This window comes from Hydra viridissima, unplaced genomic scaffold (assembly GCF_058129835.1).
Source record: "Hydra viridissima isolate aposymbiotic clone 2 unplaced genomic scaffold, HvirCarnegie_v1 scaffold_13, whole genome shotgun sequence".
NCBI lineage: Eukaryota > Metazoa > Cnidaria > Hydrozoa > Anthoathecata > Hydridae > Hydra > Hydra viridissima.
In genome coordinates this window covers 11,206,163-11,226,235 of record NW_028324312.1, presented here as the reverse complement: position 1 = coordinate 11,226,235, position 20,073 = coordinate 11,206,163, and the positions used below count along the sequence as shown (strand labels likewise).

The 20,073-nt window shown below is 30.6% G+C and overlaps 1 protein-coding gene and 1 pseudogene across 2 annotated transcripts; one reads left to right on the top strand and one right to left on the bottom strand.

Moving 5' to 3' along the window:
- Positions 1-885: 885 nt before the first annotated feature.
- LOC149880501 (torsin-1A pseudogene) lies at positions 886-17,957 on the bottom strand (annotated as a pseudogene). Its single transcript, XR_016446131.1, has 3 exons — positions 17,649-17,957; positions 11,963-12,014; positions 886-1,925 (listed from the first exon to the last, which is right to left on the bottom strand). The product of XR_016446131.1 is annotated as a torsin-1A pseudogene (transcript).
- Positions 17,958-18,750: 793 nt separating this feature from the next.
- Positions 18,751-19,680, top strand: LOC149880500 (ATP-dependent DNA helicase PIF1-like). Its single transcript, XM_090070063.1, has one exon. The coding sequence runs from the start codon at positions 18,751-18,753 to the stop codon at positions 19,678-19,680; it is 930 nt and encodes a 309-aa protein (XP_089926189.1).
- Positions 19,681-20,073: the final 393 nt, after the last annotated feature.

Here is a 20,073-nt window from a genome sequence, read left to right as displayed (position 1 = left end):
ACCCTAATAACTATATATATATAACTATATATTCAATACAGCTGATATTCTTAATCCTAGAAAGTTATCATCAGAAAATAAAAGTCTTGTCATATATCATAAAATGTAATTAGAGGAACAAAATAAGTGTTGGGGTCATTATCCTCGTGGAAGACATAGAAACATGCTTTTTATCTACGTCACTATGTTTTCTTGCACAAAATTATTTGAAACTTCCAAGACTTTCGATAGGTAAGAATGCAAATTTTATTTGCCTCTTTTTACTTGATGCAATAAATTTAAACTAAATCTTCTTATGATTATGTTAGACAATACATATCAATCAAAAAGCAATATAGATCATGTTTATAAAGTAGCAAATGAAAAGCAGATGTAGATTTGATATTTTTTACTTTCTAAAATTTTGTTTTTCTGAGCAGAGTTAGCTCCAAAGGATTCTTGCGCAAAGCGGTAGATCTGAAGGATCAAGTGTGTTTTAAAAAACTTTTTCATACAAAACTGAAAAGTTTTAAACTATTGGAAGTATTTGGAGAAAAAAAAACTTATAAATGATGAATTCGTATCAGACAAAACTATTTGCATACAAAAGTATGCAAATAGTATTGTCTGATAACAAGATACAATTCAGTACTAGATTTAATCATCTATTAAAACTAGAGCAGAATGAAAAGTATAAATCTGTATTGATTAACAAAGAAACGAATTACTCATTTCCAAACAATCACTCTGCAAATAACAACTTTAAGCATTTTTTCAACTTGTAAAATATCATGGTTTTCATACCAGAAGGTAGTTATGAGTTGCAATCTATTGGTAGTGTAGCAGAAAATAAATGGAGGAATGATGGATAATAATTATCAATTTAATAGAAAAAACAAATGGAAACAACTTTTTAAATAACAATTAAAAAAAAATTTAAATTACAAAATTGAGAATAGTTATTTGAAAACTCACGAAAAAATAAACAATAATATTACCGATATAAAATTTATCAACTTTCTAATTTAAAACAATTACCAATTTATAAATGTTTATAGCTAAAACGGGCTGAAAATTTTGACGTTACAATGCGTCTATTTTGTTTGCAATTGTTTTACAACCTGTTGCTGAGAAAAGCTTTTCTTCATTTGGGAAATAAATCATTTCAGATGCAATCCTTTCAAGGATTTTATCATTAAATGAAATTCTACGCCTAGCAAATTCTGCTTTCGCACATTTTTTTATGTGTTTACGTTCCAGAGGTAGAAATGGTATGTAATGGTCTATTGATCCTGATGCGAAAATATCATTTTCTTTCAAACCACCATGCATGTTATATACAGCGACGGATAAAAATTTAAAGTCTTCATATTTAATATCTTCTCTGGGTTTACCCTCTTTATAAAGTTGTAAAACAAACTCGTTTATCTTATCACCACCAGCGTTACTCAGTAAAACGAAAATACTCTTGCGAAAATCTATACCTTTGATTAAAGAATGATGATCTAAATAGGGCTTTAAAACATTTAAAAGCCCCTTAGGCATTTTATCTACTTCATCAAATATGAATAATGAGCGTTCACAATTCTTCGCAGATGTCTCAATAAATTCTTGTAATTCAACTTCATATTCCTTCAACTTACTACTAAATCGATAATGTAATGATGAAACCTTTTTATGAACACATTTACTTTTTGGTCCCTTTTTGAACATATGTTTTGCAATAATATCAGAAACAAAACTTTTACCAGTCCCCGTCCATCCATGAAAAGACAAAGCTAATGGTTTTTTTGGATCTTTGTTTAAGATGAAAGATGGAACAGCTTTCCCAACAATTTGATTGACTATATGCTGCCCAAATAGCTCTTCTTCGAAACTGTTTTTAACAAGTTTGACATTTTCTCTCGAATACTTTTCATCGAAACATTCGTGAAAATAACAGTATGCTTTGAAAAAAGTTAATGACTTTATTTAATTATTGCATTTATATCATTTCGCAAAAACTCTAAAATAGTTCACAGTTAATTCATAATCTATATTTATATAATCTTCAATTAGCAAAAATGAATTCATACTGAATTTGGAGACAACTCCTGTCATATTCAACAAAATGATTATGAAAAATTTTCAACAAATCGAATAATTTAATTTAAAGAGAAAGAAAGAAGATGAAACTAAATAACAATAATAACAAAAAAACATATTACATTATTGGAAATAAATTTACAGTTATTCAAATTTTTGTAACTTTTTAATTAGTTAAACTGGAGTTTTAAGTTAATTAGAATGTAATGAAATTCTTTTAGTTGTTGCTTATTAAATTTGAAAATAAACTTTATAACTGTCTACTGAGCTTGATTAATAACTGTCTACTGAGCTTGATGAATAGCTGTCTACTGAGCTTGATTAATAACTGTCTACTGAGCTTGATTTAACTTATTAGCATAACAATCTTTTTACCGGAAAAACTGCGAACCCTTGGTTTATGAAGCCTCTTAAGTTTTTAAAACAAATTAGTAAACAGTGCCACAAAGTTCATCACCGTTTTTGGGCAAATTGTTTGATGTTGTATAAGTCTGATATTGTGTAGTTTTAAAAAATCATGTTCTGTTTGTTTTCAACCGTTTATTTTAATGCTTAGTTTTAAGTGGTTAACTCTCATTTTAATTGAAATTTCAGAACATCTTAATTATAAAACGAAAGTATGCTTAGCATTTTGGACATAATTATCATGAAAAAATTAGGTTAACGCTATTTACCCAAAAAAGGTTAGTTCAAGTGAAATTATGAAAATGTACACTGAATGATATTCACGAAGCTTAATTCTTTGAACATTCTAAAAGAATGTTATTTAACTTTTAAAATGAATTTGATAATGGATATAGAATTTCTCAACTGAAGTTAATCGATTTTTTTTTTTTTTTTACATTTTATGCAATTTTGGCATGAAATATTCTCAGCAATGAAAGTTGATTAGTTAGCAACCTAAAAAATTAAATAAAAAAGGTTTTGTCAATAACATAAAAAAAAAGTGTTAAGCAATCATACAAAAGTTAAATGAGATACCTAAAAAATAAATATGGACCATACATTTGCGGCAACTGTTACGCTGCCCATTAGAATGATGGAGCAGTATTTGCGATGATATTGTCCAAAATATACCTTTAAGAAATCTTTACCTTTAAGAAAAATTTCAAATTCCTTAGTTTTAACATATAGCACTCGATACCGGAAGTAATTAAAGATAAGCAACGAGATAGATTAAACCGCTGGCGAGATTTTGTGATTTATTGTATGTTTTTTTAAAATTCAATTTTAGATTTTGTGCACATGACATTGATTATGACACTTATGTTTTCATACTATCGTATATCATTAAAAACTTCTTAATCATCCGTCTTTGCCTTTAGGTCTGATCTTAAATGGGTCCACCAACAGTGCCATGACTAAATTTTAAATAAAACTGTTAACAGGAATTGAAGAAAATAAGCAGAATCAGAAAATACACACAAGAGTGCTTCATTGTATTAGAAGACAGCATGGTACAGTTAATAGTGGAAAAGCTATCAACAAGTTTTCTGTAGGCCTAACTCTGCCTTTCACAAAGTTTAACAATCCGAACACAGCTAAAGAAATACTAAAGGATAAAGTCAACAAAGATACCATGGTATGTTACATTTTTTATAAAATGCTCATTAGTGTTCCAATACACATTTTATTGTAATATTTTGTTGCTCATATCAAACATGTTGTTCATAAGCAATTTTAATATCAGAAAACATTGTAAATGTGAATGTTATTATCAGCAACGTAGTTGATTAGTCTAATTGTTTTTGTTTTGTTTTGTTTTCAAATTGCTTGTAGATTAATGTGCTTCTTGACGATGGAAGCAGCGATCTTTCAGATTTTGTGAAATGTAACATGAAATTATTATTTGATCCAGGTTAAGTTAGAAACTATAACCTCACTGGAATGTCTACAAAAAGAAAACATGGTTTTAGTGATTGGTTTAATGATTGGTCAAAATAGGAGCAGAAACAATAGAAAAACTCTGCAATTTGTAGCGTCTGCAACAATGAGCATGTACAGCTGCCTCTTGATTTCACTACAGTCGGCAGTAAATTGTGTTCAAACAATTTTTTAGTTATTTAAGTGTATGCTAATGATTTTTTGTTTCTTACATAATGATGTTTCCTGGCCCAGATGGTCTTGTAATATTAGTTTTGGTGGCTTACTTGGCTCTTGTTTTTTACAGCCATTAGTTTAGCATATAAATTTTTAGTTTAAACATTTGTTTACATGAACTGCATATTGCTTGCACAGCCTTGAGGTGTTGCTGATTTTTTCATGATATCGACTTTTTGAATTTAATTTTGATTACAGCATGTGATTTTTGTACATTTAGTTTATTATCTAATACTTGCATTTAAAATTGTTGATTTTTACAAAGTTGTTTAAAATCACTTTGTTTGCTATAATTTTAAAATAGCAGACTAACATTTAGACTACTGATTTTGCTGTTATAACTGTACCAGTACATATTGTTCCAGTTTTGTATAAGATTATATGACAACTGACCGATATAAAATAAAATCATTTCTATTAAAACTGTGAGTAATTTTTTAATCCTCAGCTTTTAAAAAAAAGCAGAAAAAAAATAATTAAAGATTGGCAGAAATGTAAACTGGAACCCAATTGGGAAATTTGATTTGTTGATATTTGGGTCCCGAAAAAAAATCGCATAAAGAGAAATTGAATAAGATCTCTGAAGTAACCATTAGATAAAAACCTCTGGAATCCTAAATGGTTCATCGTTGTAATAATAGAACATAAGTCTGTATCATTTCTCAGCAAAACATTTTACCCTAACTGCCATGTGCTAGTTTATTTGTGGCTTATTAGCTGCAGATAAGTTTTTTCACGGAGTTTTGAAGACCTACTACTTATTTTTTCAATTTAGTACCATTTTGTTTAATTTCACTTTTGACTAATGTATAATCTATAATCTATAATATAATTGCTACAGAAATGTTTAACGTTTAACGTTTAACGTCGTTTCGTCATTAGTTACTAGGCTTTGAAAGAACGCGTTCTTTAAATGCACGCGGTCATTGAAGGAAGATATCTTAACCGAGTGAAAAGCTTTTTCCTTTTGGAACTTAATTATTAGCTTAGATATATTACATAAAGAACAGAGTGGCCAGCCAACTGGAAATCAGGGCAATCAGGGAAAAGTCAGGGAAAAGCATTTTAGTCAGTGAAATCAGGGAAAAGTCAGGGGTTTTTACTTTTTTTGTTAAAAGTCAGGGAAAATTAAATTTAAAAATAAATGAGTAGCCTCCTTGACTGAAATGGCCCCCTTGGCCTTGAAGAGGTGAATAATACAAGGAAAGAAAAATTTAATTTATTTTAATATTTTTTTTGTTATTGTAGTTACAACCCTCTTAAATTCTGATAAAAATAGTAAATATGATTGCTATTATATTATTATCTAAAGTTTGAAACTTATTTTTAAAATAAATTTCTTTTATATTCAATTTATTTAACTGTGTGCTTCTATATGAGTTAAATATATTATATCTATATAATATATTTTATAACTGTATGTTTATGTAGTGTAGATTTTTTCCAGGTAAATAGTTAAAAAATAATAACAATAATGTCTAAACTAACTTATTTTGACAATGACTGGATCAATCATGAATTCCATCCATCATGGGGTTGGCTAAAGAGAACCAATGATAAAACAAAGGCTTAGTGTATGAAAAAGGTGTAGTGTATGTGAAAAACATTTTCTTTAAGTAATGTGGGTATAATGGCAGTTAGAAGACATGAAAAAAGTGGCAAGCATTTAAAAAATATATCTTTAAAAAGTCAACCAAAAGTACTAGATTATTTTAACAGTAAAATGTCACAGAAAAATACAGCATCAAAAGCATCTGCTTCATCAATTTCATTAGTTACTGATTCATTTCTAAAATCTTCTCAACTAGCTTCTGGAAATTTTCTAAAATTTAGTATCCCAATAGATTTTTACTTGCGGAATCCAAGAAGAGCACTCTCAAGACTTGATTGTCTCAGGAAACGCCTCGTTTATCCAATTTTGTTCAAAATTATTGACTTGTAAAATCATGATTTTTGGAGGTAAAATGAAGGCTGTGGTCCAAAATCCTGAATAAAAAGTTTAGTTGTATATTATTATTTTATCTTAGGTCTACTGAAAAAAATTAGATTCATGAATTGTCTCTCTAATACTTGATCAAAATTTGCGTTTAAAAATTGTGTCTTTACAGAAAAATTTAAATTTTGTCACAAAAGCAAATGAAATGTTTTTTAAAACATTTATTTGAATAAAACATCAGATAGTGTTATTTATTGACTAGTTCAGGATGTTTATAGTCATAGGCCAAGGAGGGCCAGCGGGTCTCTGACCAATTCTGCCCCTCTTCCCCCCAATCTCCCCGGGTTTTTTTTTTTTTTAATGCATTGAATGATATGATAATAAATAATAGTTAAAGTTCAATTTAAAAACGTAATTTTATTTTAGTGTAAGCTTTAGAAACAATTATTTTTTCATTATTTACCTCTTATTTTAAAGTAAGCACTCAAAACTAAGATTTTTTCACGGTTTTAAACTTTTTATTCAGGATTTTGGGCCACAGCCTTCATTTTACCTCCAAAAATCATGATTTTACAAGTCAATAATTTTGAACAAAATTGGATAAACGAGGCGTTTCCTGAGACAATCAAGTCTTGAGAGTGCTCTTCTTGGATTCCGCAAGTAAAAATCTATTGGGATACTAAATTTTAGGAAATTTCCAGAAGCCATTATAAAGATACTATATGTCAAAGTTGCTTTGTAGTCTCTTCAGAAAATCACTAAAATGCTGAGTCAGCATTACTTTAACTGACGATATCTCTGGAACCCAAGTGTATTTTAACTAAAATTTTCGCAGTTATAATTTTTTTAATATGGACTACAAGTGAGGTAAAAATGAACAAATTCTGAGACGTAAGGGTGTCGAAAATGTGCTTTTTTGGATGATTTGATATCGATTTATCCTATCACAATTATAAACTTTCAGTTAGATTATTTTTTCTTCACTCTTTTATAGAGTGAAGAAAAAACTCTTTGAGCAATATGTTATTGATGTGCAGGTTAAAATTGAAGGCCAGCGCTTTGCTTTCATCAGAAATAACCAAAACAAACTGAAAAGCGAGCAGTATAATGTCTTACAAGAACATGTAAACAATTAAATGCAATTGATAGGTTATTAAAAGATATTTGCAACAACTAAATTCCGTTCGGAAGAAAAATCGTTCTTTTAGATGGTGACTTTAGGCAAATTCTGCCTGTTGTAAAATGAGGACAACCAGCTGAAATAGTAGAATTGTGTATAAAATGTTCTTTGCTTTGGCAATGGGTGAAGATGTTTGCATAAACCGAAAACATGAAAGAACAAGATGGGGAAGGTGAATTTTCACAATGGCTAATAAAACTTGGGAATGGAACATTACCTGTCATAGAGGAGGATCCTTTTAAAGAATGCATTGAAATACCAAATAAGTGGATTATTAGAGAAAATGAATCTATTGTTGAAAAGATTTTTGGAGATGCTCATCAAAATGATTATTCTAATCACGTGATTTTTAACACCAACTAATGTTGATTTATTATCAATCAATGAAGAAATGCTTGAATGTCTGGCGGGTGAGGTCAAAATTTATTTAAGTGCTGATCAAGTTGATACTGATGACCTTAATGAAAGAAATAACTTTCCTGTTGAGTTTTTGAACAGCTTAACTCCTTTAGGTATGCCACCTCATTGCTTAAAATTGAAAACTGGTTGTGTAATTATGCTACTTAGAAATTTAGATCTCAAAGCTGGGTTATGCAATAGTACTCGAATGAAAGTTTGTGCTCTTTAAAATAATTTTATTTATGCAGAGGTTTTAACAGGTGTTTCTGGTGGTAAACAGGTTTATGTTCCTCGAATTCAGTTGGCTCCATCAGATTCTAATTTACCTTTGTTCTGAAAAGTCGTCAGTTTCCTGTCATATTGGCTTATTCAATGACAATTAACAAAAGTCATGGTCAAACATTTAATGGAGGTATAAACATTTAATGGGGTATATCTCAAAAAACCGTGTTTCTCTCATGGTCAACTATATGTTGCATGTTCAAGAAATAGAGCATTTGATAGTTTGTTTTTCGAAATTGATAAACATCTCATTCAAGGTATGGAAGGTGAAAAGTGTGACGCAATGATATATTGGGTTGTCCGATAATTTCTTGCCGTTTTTTTAAATCAAAAAATTTGCGATCGAAATGAAATTTTTTAGTATAATGTTTTGTGTTATTCGAAAGAGAATTTTTCGCTCTACAAGAAAGTCTGTTTGGTTTTTTTTGTTTTGATTCATTTTCGTTAATTTTCAGAGCATTTAAATGGAGTGTCAAGTCGACAAAAACGAGCATTTTCGACACCACCTTCTTTTTGCGTTTAACCGAAGTGCCAAAGCCATGGAAGCTGCTAGAGAGATTTGTGCCGTATACGGAAAGGGTGCCATAGCTGAAAGAACTGTTCGATATTGGTTTGCGAAGTTCAAAAGTGGCAATTTCGACCTCAAGGATGCATCTCGTTCCGGGCGACCAAGTGAGTTTGATGAAGAGCGTTTGAATCAACTTCTGCACGAAGACGCTCGTCAAACAACCAGAGGATTGGCAGAGCGTATAGGATCCAATAAATCAACAGTAGCAAAACATCTCCACTCAATGGGAAAGATTCAAAAACTTGGAGCTTGGGTGCCGCACGTATTGAGCGAAACCAATAAGAATCAACGATCCACCATTGCTGCCAGTTTGCTTGCTCGTCATCTCTCAACTCATGAACGTAAGCAAAGATTTCTTTATCGCATTGTCACTGGTGACGAAAAATGGTGTCTTTACATCAACATAAAGCAGCGCAAAGAATGGTTAAGCCCCAAACAACAAGCGACCCCGCGAGCGAAGCAAGCTCTTCATCCAGGGAAGACAATGTTGGGTGTATGGTGGGACTGGGAAGGCATTATCTACTGGGAATTGCTTGATCGCAACCCAACAGTCAATGCGGAACTATATGTTGTACAGATGCAACGATTAAACAACGCCATCCAGCAAAAACGATCTGATAGGCAATATGGCGTTCTTCTGCAACACGACAATGCCCGTCCCCACATTGCCATTATGACCAAGGAGACGATTCAAACGCTTGGTTGGGAATTGCTGCCACATCCTCCATACTCTCCAGACTTAGCGCCATTGGATTTCCATCTCCTTCGATCTCTGTCAAACGCTTTGCGAGGCGTTTCGTTCAATAATGACGTCGAATTACGGGCGTGGTTAGAAGAAGTTTTCGAATCGAGGCCGGGCGATTTCTACCGAAGAGGAATCGAAAAAATCGTTGAACGTTAGGAGCAAGTCGTAACAAGCAACGGAGAATACATTACTGATTAGATTGTTGTTATTTTACGTTAAAAAATAAAGTTATATCAAATTTAGAAAAACGGCAAGAACTTATCGGACAACCCAATATTTTGTAATGTTCATAATTTATAGTCTTAAGATTTTTATTTCGAAAATTTACTGTTTGTAGGTTGTGAGGACATTTTGTATGTATAACTTTATTTATTTATTTATTTATTTATTTATTTATTTTTCATAGTTTTTTATATGTATTCCTGTCATTTAGTATTGTTATAAAATGTATTTATAAGTGTTATATAAAACCATATTTGTTTATGTTGTATATATGTTTAAATTATGTTGTTTCCGTGTTTTCAAAGTGGTGTGACTTGGGATTATGTTGAGCAAGATTGATAACCTTGCCAGCCAAGCGGTGTACTTATAGCAGAGGTGTAACTTGGCAGCATTTAGTGCCGGGCGGTGTTACTGCTTTAGAGCTAGGTTGTGTTGTCTAGCCTTTTTTAATTATTCTGGAAACACAATAATGTCTGTTAATGTTTAGCGTAATGTGTATGAGAGAGTATACAGCCTTGATCTTCAATTATATGGTGTTTTAATGTCCTAAATTTGAAGTAATTGAATAACTAATATTGAATATAAAAACAAATATACTTTTATGTATTTATATGTTTAGTGAAAAGATAAATATAGTTAACTTTAAATTGGTTTTCTAATTTTGTCTTTCGTATTTTAATTTAGTTTGTTATTTTTGCTGGATTTTAGGATCAAGGGTGTAAATATTCTATTGCTATGTGTTATTGTTGTAATGTTTTGTGCTGATATTCCTTTTTAACAATAGACACCTTCACGTTTGGTTACTATTGTTAAAAATGAATAATAAATTGTTTCATTACGAGAACTTACTTTTTTTTTTTATTTACTAAAAGTCAAGATAACTTTATGCTAAAATTGCAATTTATATCTTAATTTGATTTATATATATATATATATATATATATATATATATATATATATATATATATATATATATATATATATATATATATATATATATATATATATATATTAGTATTGTTAATCCTTTTGTACTTTGAAACAGATTTTATAGTTAGATTTTCGATAAATGTTTATATTAATTGCCATGTCAAAATAGGTTACTATAAATAGGTAAATTGATTTTCAGTTTTTATGTGGTGTTTTTTTTTTTTTCGTTTGTTATGATATCATAATTCCTTTTTTTTTTCTTTAAGATTACCTCTAATTGTATACTTTTGTCAGTTAAAATGATATAAATATATTCAATTAGTTAAATTTTTTAAAAATTTTTTCAATTTTATGCCTAATAATTTGTAGAACGTAGCTTAGGGGATCTTTTTAAACGGGGGGTGAATATTGCAGTTTTGCGCATTTGTCCAATTTCGAGTTAATTAAATTTTATAAGGTGTTTAACTAATAAATTAGCTTAGTTTACATTTGCAACACTTTTGAGGAAAGAAAAAATTCTTATATATGTTAAATTCTTATATATGTTAAAAAGAAAAAATTTCTTATACATGAAAATCATTGTTTTACATTTTATTATTCTCGTAAAAGGTCTTCATCAAAAACTTGATTCTTTTAATAAAGATAACTCTATTCTCCTGGCCACCATTATGGCAAAAACGGGAAAGGGAGGTCCTTTTTTAGTGTCAAATTATTTAAGAGAATTTAATTTCGAGTAACAATAGGAATTTTTAGTAAATGGTAGCAAATTACCGTTTACTAAAAACTATTTAAACAAAGAGGCCATATATAAAAATGGTCAGATTAGTGCCATATATAGCAATGGTCCGATACTTTTAATAAATTTATTTAGTTGTGAGCATTTAACGTTTTAAAGACAATTTCCTTTTTTAAAGAAACATGTATCAAGGGGATACCAAAAATTTAATAACTCATGTATAATTTACGTTCGCTTTATATTAATCTTATTAATTAAAGTTCATGTTTTAAAAATAACAAGAATTTCGCTTTACTTTTTCGTCAATTTAAAGCATGACAAAGTGTTATTATTTTGTGTCAGTAACTGAAAACGTATTGTTTTGAACTTAGTAATGTCGAGGAAAATGGTTCCGTTTTAAACTGATATGACTTATGTCAATTGTAAATTACTCAAATAATGTTGAATAATTGATAAATTATTTTACCTCCGCAAATTTTTTGATTTTACCGATGGTTTAATTTTTTTAATTTGAAGGCGTTTTTCTAAAACGGTATTAGTTAAGGTTTCGCAACTTTAAATTGTGGAAAACAGCTACTATAAATGAACAAACCGACTATAACCCGTATTACGGGTTGCTTTTTGCTAGTATAATTAAATTGGCTCCGTAAATTTAAGAAAATAAACTAATTGCATTCCTGCTTCAGCTTTACTCCGTTGTTTGCACCAGGCCTATAAAAAGGTGATCGTAGAATTGGCTACCGAACCAATATACTTTATTATAAAAATTTACAATCAAGCCCGCAAAACAATTTACTTACTGATTCCATAAACAATACCAGCACCAATCACACCAATAGTTGCTGTAATTGGCTAAAAGGAATTAACCAGCTTCAAAGAAACCAATATGATTATCAATTTTAATTTAGCTAACATCTTGAGTTTAGTCGTTTGTTTGTAAAAAAATAAAATAAAGCAACATTACTGTTGTCGAATGTAGCATGTTATTGCAGAGTAAATAATAAATAAGAGCCTTTACTCAAGTTCCAAGAAATTTATTGAAAGCAAACCGCAAACACATGACGAACTTATTCTTAGAAAAAGAATATAATTTCTTAGAAAGAAGTCAATAAACTTTATATGTTAATTTTTCTGACGCTATTATCTTTTTTTTTTAAACTTATGCGACTGTGTTTTTGTGGAGCTGCGTTGTTTTTAAGTGTAAATTCCCATTGAAGAGCTTTTTTCAACAGAAGCAAAGTCTACTTTTGCCAAAAAAGTTTTAGTTACTTTCAGATGCTTTAGTGTAAACGGCAGAAATCTAACTATGTTAATAGTATCTTTAAGTTAAATTCCATATTATAAACAAGTTGTTTCTGCGAGGACAATAAACGAGAGAATCTATTAATATAATCTTTACTTTTTATTCAACTCAAACAAATTATATTCTGTCGAGGAAAAGTGTGAGACAGCAGAAAAACAAGGTGGACACCAAAACAGAAATAATCTGTGGGACCGCAATGGATTACCCACAAAATTCAATTCATGACCCACAAAATTGAAACCTCTTGGAACCTTATGGGGCCCTACAGTTCAATCATGGCTCCCATGGATTTAAATTCATGGGTTATGTTTCGCACCATGTGTTTCATGGTTAACTTATGGGCTCTTCAAGGTTACCCCATAGGTCCCTTTTGTCAACTCATGAGTCCCAATTGATTAGTTCATAGGTTCAATTGGTTGCACCATAGGGTTTGATTGTTAAAATCGTGGTACCATATTTATAGTCACGTAGTACCATGTGTCTAATTAAATATCAAATAAGGTCCTATATATGGATTTATGCATGCATGTATGAAGCTTTGTGGTTAATTCAATCAGCAACTGTTGCCATAAAACATTGATATTAGTCAAATTTATGATAAATATTAAGTCACCTTATTGGTGAAATTGTTACCAAAGTTTCGTTAACTTGTATTTTTGTTGTATTTTTTCTAATGCGTGGCTTATGTCCATTTCAAAAATGTTTATGACTTTAATACTGGAAACAAAATAAATGAAATAGTGTCCTCCCATCTTATATTAGATGAACTCGTGCCTAAATGGCACGAGTTTTAGAATCCTGAAGCAATCAAAACTTAGTTTCAGAAAAAAATTTATATCATCTTTTCTTTGCCAAGGTACGCTACCTGTATCAAATTTCTTTAAAAAGTCTGATTTAAGGTGTTACCATCGCAAACGATAAAACGAAATGATCACCTGCTGTTTTTATAGCAGATAAAGTGAAACTAGTTTGTTCAAAAAGACAATTTGAATCAAAATTATACATAGGAAAAATTTTGCATAAAATTTTGGGTTCATCAAACAAAGTTACTATCATAAAACAAAAAGCAGCATTTGCAAGAGCACTAGACAAGTTAACTGCTTTTCACAAAACTTTTTGCTCATAGTGCTAAAACATAGTCTTAATATAAACCTCCTCTAGTAAAAGAAGTTAGAAAGTACATTTTGTAAATAAATATTCACAAGAATAGATTTAATGTTTGATGCTTTTCTTGTCAATTTTGTAATGGTTCAAAGTCTTCTCTGGGACTATTTTATGTGGCATATGACATCGCAATGTACTAAAATGGTACCTTTGTTTCAACAATGAAAAGAGTATTATGGTACTTTTTATTAATAGTAAAGTGTACGCATTTTTTCAATGACAAGCTAATCACTCTTTGAAAAGTATTACTATTAAATTAATTATTTTTACTGTTAAATTCATAAGTATTTAAAAGCTTAACTACTTCTGCAATAAGTCAAATGTATAGTAGAAACTCATAAAAATTCAATTTTTTGAGAGTCTTTAAAATTACTCTTATTGAAAATTATTTATTTTAAAAAAAAACAATGGTAAAATAGTTTTATAGAAGAACTCTAATGATTGAATCAGTACTTGATTTTCTGTTTTGCAATTAAATAATATATTTACTCTATTAAAGTTGTAGTCTCTTGTATATATTTTTAGATCATTAAATGAACTCATAACAACTTTTAAATTGAAAGAAGAAAACTAGTTGATAACTTATTTTTTTAATCATTTTGTTTTGTTTTGCACTTTCCTCTTTTAAAACATATGAATAACTCAATTGAGCATTTTATTTGAAATTTTGAATTTACTTATGTTTATCTAATAAATGATAAATTCTGCCCACGGAAGCACGAGCTGGAGATGTTCTCCATTAATCCTTTATACTTGAGTTATCAAACCTCTTGAAATTTTGTGACAATGCTTTTGGTCATCCTCTTTTTGACTTATCCATGAAAAACATACTCGATGTTCTTGACAACAGTCCAAAAAACTAAGTTTACTTATCTATTCTTTATACAGTAAATAAAAAAGAGCTGCAAGTAGAGTCAGTTGCACTCCACCTATACGTATGCAAAAAAAAAATTTTTGTTTTAAATTAAATTATCTTTATAAAGAGTAAAGAAAAATGTTGAACTACTTTTAAAAAAATCAGTGGACAGGTTTAAGTTCAAGCTTCACAGCGATATTATTTTTTAAAACCATTTCCTTAAGTGTAGAGAAGGATTTATGTATAAACTTTGCAATAGAAATTTAAGAACGCGATAAGAAATAATTTTACTGGTTCGGCTTCTTATTTTGAACAATTTTCTTGGTTAAAGTTGTATGCTGAAATTTCCATTTAAGTGTAAAATGGCTTTCTTGAGGTACCAAAGTTTCCCATATCAGTATACGAAGGAGTACTATGCCAGTATTCTTGACTGTTGAGTAAGTAATGTAAATGAAACTGATGAGTTTAAAAAAAATGAACCCTTTTTTTAATTTAATAAAATTTATATTATATTTAATAAAATTAATGTTATATTTAATAAAATTTATATTATATTTAATAAAGTTTATATTATATTTAATAAAATTTATGTTATATTTAATAAAATTTATATTATATTTAATAAAATTTATATTATATTTAATAAAATTTATATTATATTTAATTAATAAAAATGTTTTGCTATTTAATCTTTGTCTTACTTCTGGAATCATAGAATGTCCTAAATATTTGTCTTAAAATACAATTGTGAAGGTTATATATTGGTGCGAAGGTTATATATTGGTGCGAAGGTTATATATCTTTTGCGTCTTTTAACAAGTATATATTTGAAATTAGTTATAGCTACTTGCATGCATTACAGGTTGTTAATACAGTATCTCGTACGACAATATGTGACGAGAAGTGATCACACCTAAACTTCATTAATGTATTCAATTTTTGTAACTTAATATTTAAACATTTTATCATAATAAAATTTATATCATATCTTAATAAAGATAGATTAAGAGAAGTGATAAATGGCATTATTAACTGCTCTTTGTTTTTTGACCTTCTCTTTCTTCTTCGCTTTCAGCTGTTTGTAACTAACGTCAATTCCTTCTTTAGATTTTTGCCCATGTGCTTTAAGCGTGCTATCAAAAAATTTCCTAACAACTTTTATGTTATACAGTAACTATGGAAAAGAACTTGGGACTTGGGAACAGCTTTCTGTTCATAGATTTTTTTAAAAAATTTTAACTAAATTCAAACTTAGTTTATTTGATATTTTAGTTTGTTTTGATATTTTTAAATATTGTCAATACATTTACCCAGTCAGTTTTTCCTGTATTTCGTCAATAAGACTTTCACTATAAATCCACCACCATGCTTGATATAGTAGCCTCTAACCATGTTTTGATAAGTGCTTCATCAGTTCTCCACCAATCAAACTGCCGTCCGTTGCTTTGAAATTAGTGAAATTTGCATTCTTTGGTTCATAGCATCTTTTTCCAATTATTTTTTTTGCCAATTTTGTTGATCCTCGGCAAAATGTTGTCTTTTATTTTTATTTCTTTTGCGCAAAAGTGGTTTTCTTACAGCAACACAGTTTCAGAGTAGGAATTTATCAAATATCATTTAACTCTTAAGAAAGATTTTATGGTACCTGGTCCCCTTCCTAGATTTTGAAATAGTTCTTGCTGACTGTTATATAACGGCGCAAAAAACTCTACTTCGCTTTTTGGGTCAACCAGAATTTTCATTTTCGATTGAATCACCTGTTTCAGGGAACTGTTTAACTATTTTTTTTAGCTATTTAGGCTTGATTGTAGCATTGATGGCGTTGAACAATAATATTTCTGTTCAACAACAAAATCTCAGCATTTCAATTGGTTCAAGTTTTTTTTTTCAATAAAAAATAAAAATTGAATTTAAAAAATTCAGCATATAAAAATCTCACGAGTCCATTAAAACGGCTACACGGTGTGATGATGTGTATACAGAGTATGAAAACGTGCAAGCAACCGTCCGCACCTTTCTGATTGGTTGAAATTCATCACGTGATCATGACGTCATTTGTTCGTTCCAATCACATCATCGATGACGTCATCATATCGTCACGTTCCAATTGCATCATCGATGACGTCAACATATCGTCACGTATGGACGTGACAATCACGTTGTGTCGTCGTGCAAGCACGACTCCCCAACATGATTGTCACGTCCATACGTGACGATATGTTGACGTCATCGATGATGCAATTGGAACGTGACGATATGATGACGTCATCGATGATGTGATTGGAACGAACAAATGACGTCATGATCACGTGATGAATTTCAACCAATCAGAAAGGTGCGGACGGTTGCTTGCACGTTTGCATCCTCTGTATACAAATGTGTGAATAGAGAATTGCTGAAAAATAAATACATCTGAAACAGCATCCAATATAGAAAAAAATACAAAAAATAAAATGTGTATAACTAATATATGTATAAAATATATAATTAAAAACACCGTTTAAAAACGTAAAAAACACCGTGTAAAATAATGAAAAAAACACCGTTAAAATATACTAAAAATGCTCACTTTACTAGTTCCCAGTCTCCAAATATACTAAACCGCGCATTTTAACAAATAAAGAAAAAATAAAACGAATAACAAAGTCACCTTCCTTCGACGCCATTTTGGAAAAAAATTGTGTATAGCTTCGCCGTCTGATCTCCTTTGGGGCTTTCGCCCAAATGACAGATTAACGTTCGCACCGGTATATATAGAGAAAACGGCCCTTAAGTAAACAAACGACGGCCCTTAAGTAAACAAACCGTTGCGGGGGTCCCAAACCGACCAATCAGATTGCAGAGAAAAGTAAACAAAAAAATCAACCGACCAATCAGATTACAGAGAAAAGTAAACAAAAAAGTAAACCGGGGGTAAAACAAATCGAAGACGGGTGTAATGATCAAAAAATGGAAAAAACTCTGCAGTATATATAGCATTTTTTTTTAGGGAAATTCCCTGGGAAATTCTCATAATAAAATATACCGTGTAAAATAACGAAAAAAATACCGTTTAAAACGAATAAAAAAAATAAATGTGTTGTTGCTGGAAGAGTTTGAGTTATATGACAATATAAACATAAAGTTATTCAATTGTCACACAAAAATCGCTTGTGATGTATACATATTCTTCCGATCCGTATTCGTTGAATTCGAAACGTTCCTCTAGAATATCTTTTTCAATATCGACAAGGGTTTTATAATCGTTGTATTTTGCAATATAAACATGTTCGTTTTTTGACAAAGTGATAAATATTAAACGATTTCCATCGCGATCGTAGTCGATTTCAGTTAGAGCTGATTTAAATAAAATAGCGTGTTCTAGTGTTAACCAAAAACGATCTAACTCATCAGCATTTGGAAGTTGATCGAGTTCGAGAAACGACGGTTTGCAGTGTGTTCGATATTTCGAAAAATAGATAACACGAACCATTTTATTATTAATCTATAATAAGTTTAATTGAAGAAATAAACACCGTTCAAAATAGATAAAATAATGATGCTAAATAATAAATAAAGTTATAATATATATTAGTTAATAGAATAAATTTCGAAATAAAAAATGAGCGGAAGAAGATACATGCCTCCTTATCCTTATCGTGGAAACGGATTAAACAATAGAACAACGAAAAAAAAAAAAGCGACAAAAAGAAAAAGACAGAGAGGAGGAGGTGAATTAACCAACAAAGCTGTTGAAATATTATCACCTCTTCCATTGGCGTTTACCGAAAGTGCTAGTAGATATTTGGTGAAGAAAGCTTTGGACAAATTATCGCCTAGTAAAAAAAAGTTTGTAGTGATACCAAGTTCTAATACAACAACAAACGTTTTACCGATCAATACATCGAGATATGACGATTAAAAATACATTTAAAAGATTAAGAAGATGGTGGAAAAAGATGAAAGAGAAAAAACGAATAAATAGAATAAAACCTGTTCATTACGAATATTGGTTTATAAAGATAAAGGTACAACAAAGAAAACAGCGTTTTATCAACGTTGCTGTCTTAACAATGAGACGAGTTTAATAAATGCGAATTGAATAACGATAAATCGATCAGCGAATCGTTGTCATCTTCGTTTTGGTGAACTACTCGATGTTTACGCTCGCAACTACAGCATAAAGAAATTTGACAAGTATCACATTTTGTTGTGTAAACAGAGCTTTTTTGCATTCGTTAGGCGGGATAGGAATCGGTGACGGAAACGGAGGGTTTAAAAAACAAATGAACGAAATCGCAAAAGAAACGTGGAAAAAATTGGAAGTGTTGTTCGTCGACGAAATAAGCATGCTAGACGGAAGTTATTTCGATCGTTTAAACGGTTCGGTGAAAGCGGCGAGAGGAAACGATAAACCGTTTGGAGGAGTGCAACTGATCGTGAGCGGAGATTTTTTTCAAATATCGCCGGTAAGCGGAAAATATTGTTTTGAAAGCGAAACTTGGAAAGAAGCGAACTTTGTAAAAGTGGAATTGAAAACGTCGAGACGACAAAAAGACGAAACGTTTGCAAAAGCGCTTAGCGAAATTCGCGTCGGAACGGTGTCGAGCAAAACCCTGTGGTTTTTCAATTCGCGTTACGAAGAGGAATTGCCTTTGAACGTGCCTCGACTTTATTTTAAAAACGCCGAATGCAACGTTCACAATCGATACATGTTGAGTTTGATCAAAAACGAAAAAACTCACGTGTTTACGAGCAGCGATTACAACGCTCGAGGTTATTCTTTTCAGTTACCTCAAAAATTGGAAGTAAAAGTGGGAGCCATGGTGATGTTGGTTAAAAATTTGAACGAACGCTTGCACAACGGTTCGTTGGGAACGATAACTAAAATAGACGAACGTTGCGTGTACGTTAGATTCGACAACGAAAATCAAACGAGCGCAATCGAAAAAATCGAAGAAAGACATTACGAAGGCGAAACGGTGGTTTCTAGTCGAACAAACTATCCGCTTATTTTAGCTTATGCGATGACCGTTCACAAAGCTCAAGGTTGTACGTTTGACAAATTGGTGGTGTTTTCCTCGTATCAATTTGCGCCGGGACAATTGTATACAGCTTTGTCGCACGTTAGAGATATAAAAGGATTGTATTTAGGAAACGCGATCGGTTATCCGCAACAAAATCGTAAAGTGATGGATTTTTACAAAAACTGTTGATTTTTTTTTTTGTTGTTTTTTTTTATTGCAATGTATTGGTTTTTTTTTTTTCAGAGAAATAAAAAAAAAACAATGAAAATCAAAAGAAAAGAGTTTAAAAACGAGGACGTGTTAAACAGAATGGTGCACGAATCGAAACGCGTTTTTGTAGACGGCGAAATAGTCAACGAAGCCGTTATCGACGAAGCTTCTGAAACGATCGATTCGATCGAAAAAAAAATAAAGGACATGATCAAAACGTTTTACGAAAAGACTTTTTTGGAACCGAATCGTTTGTCGTGTTTTAACAAAACGTATTACGTCGAATACAACGTTACGATGGCTTATTGTTTGGGTGTGGAATACGACGTGGACGACGAATATTATCAGATTCGTTTGCAAGAATACAAAAGT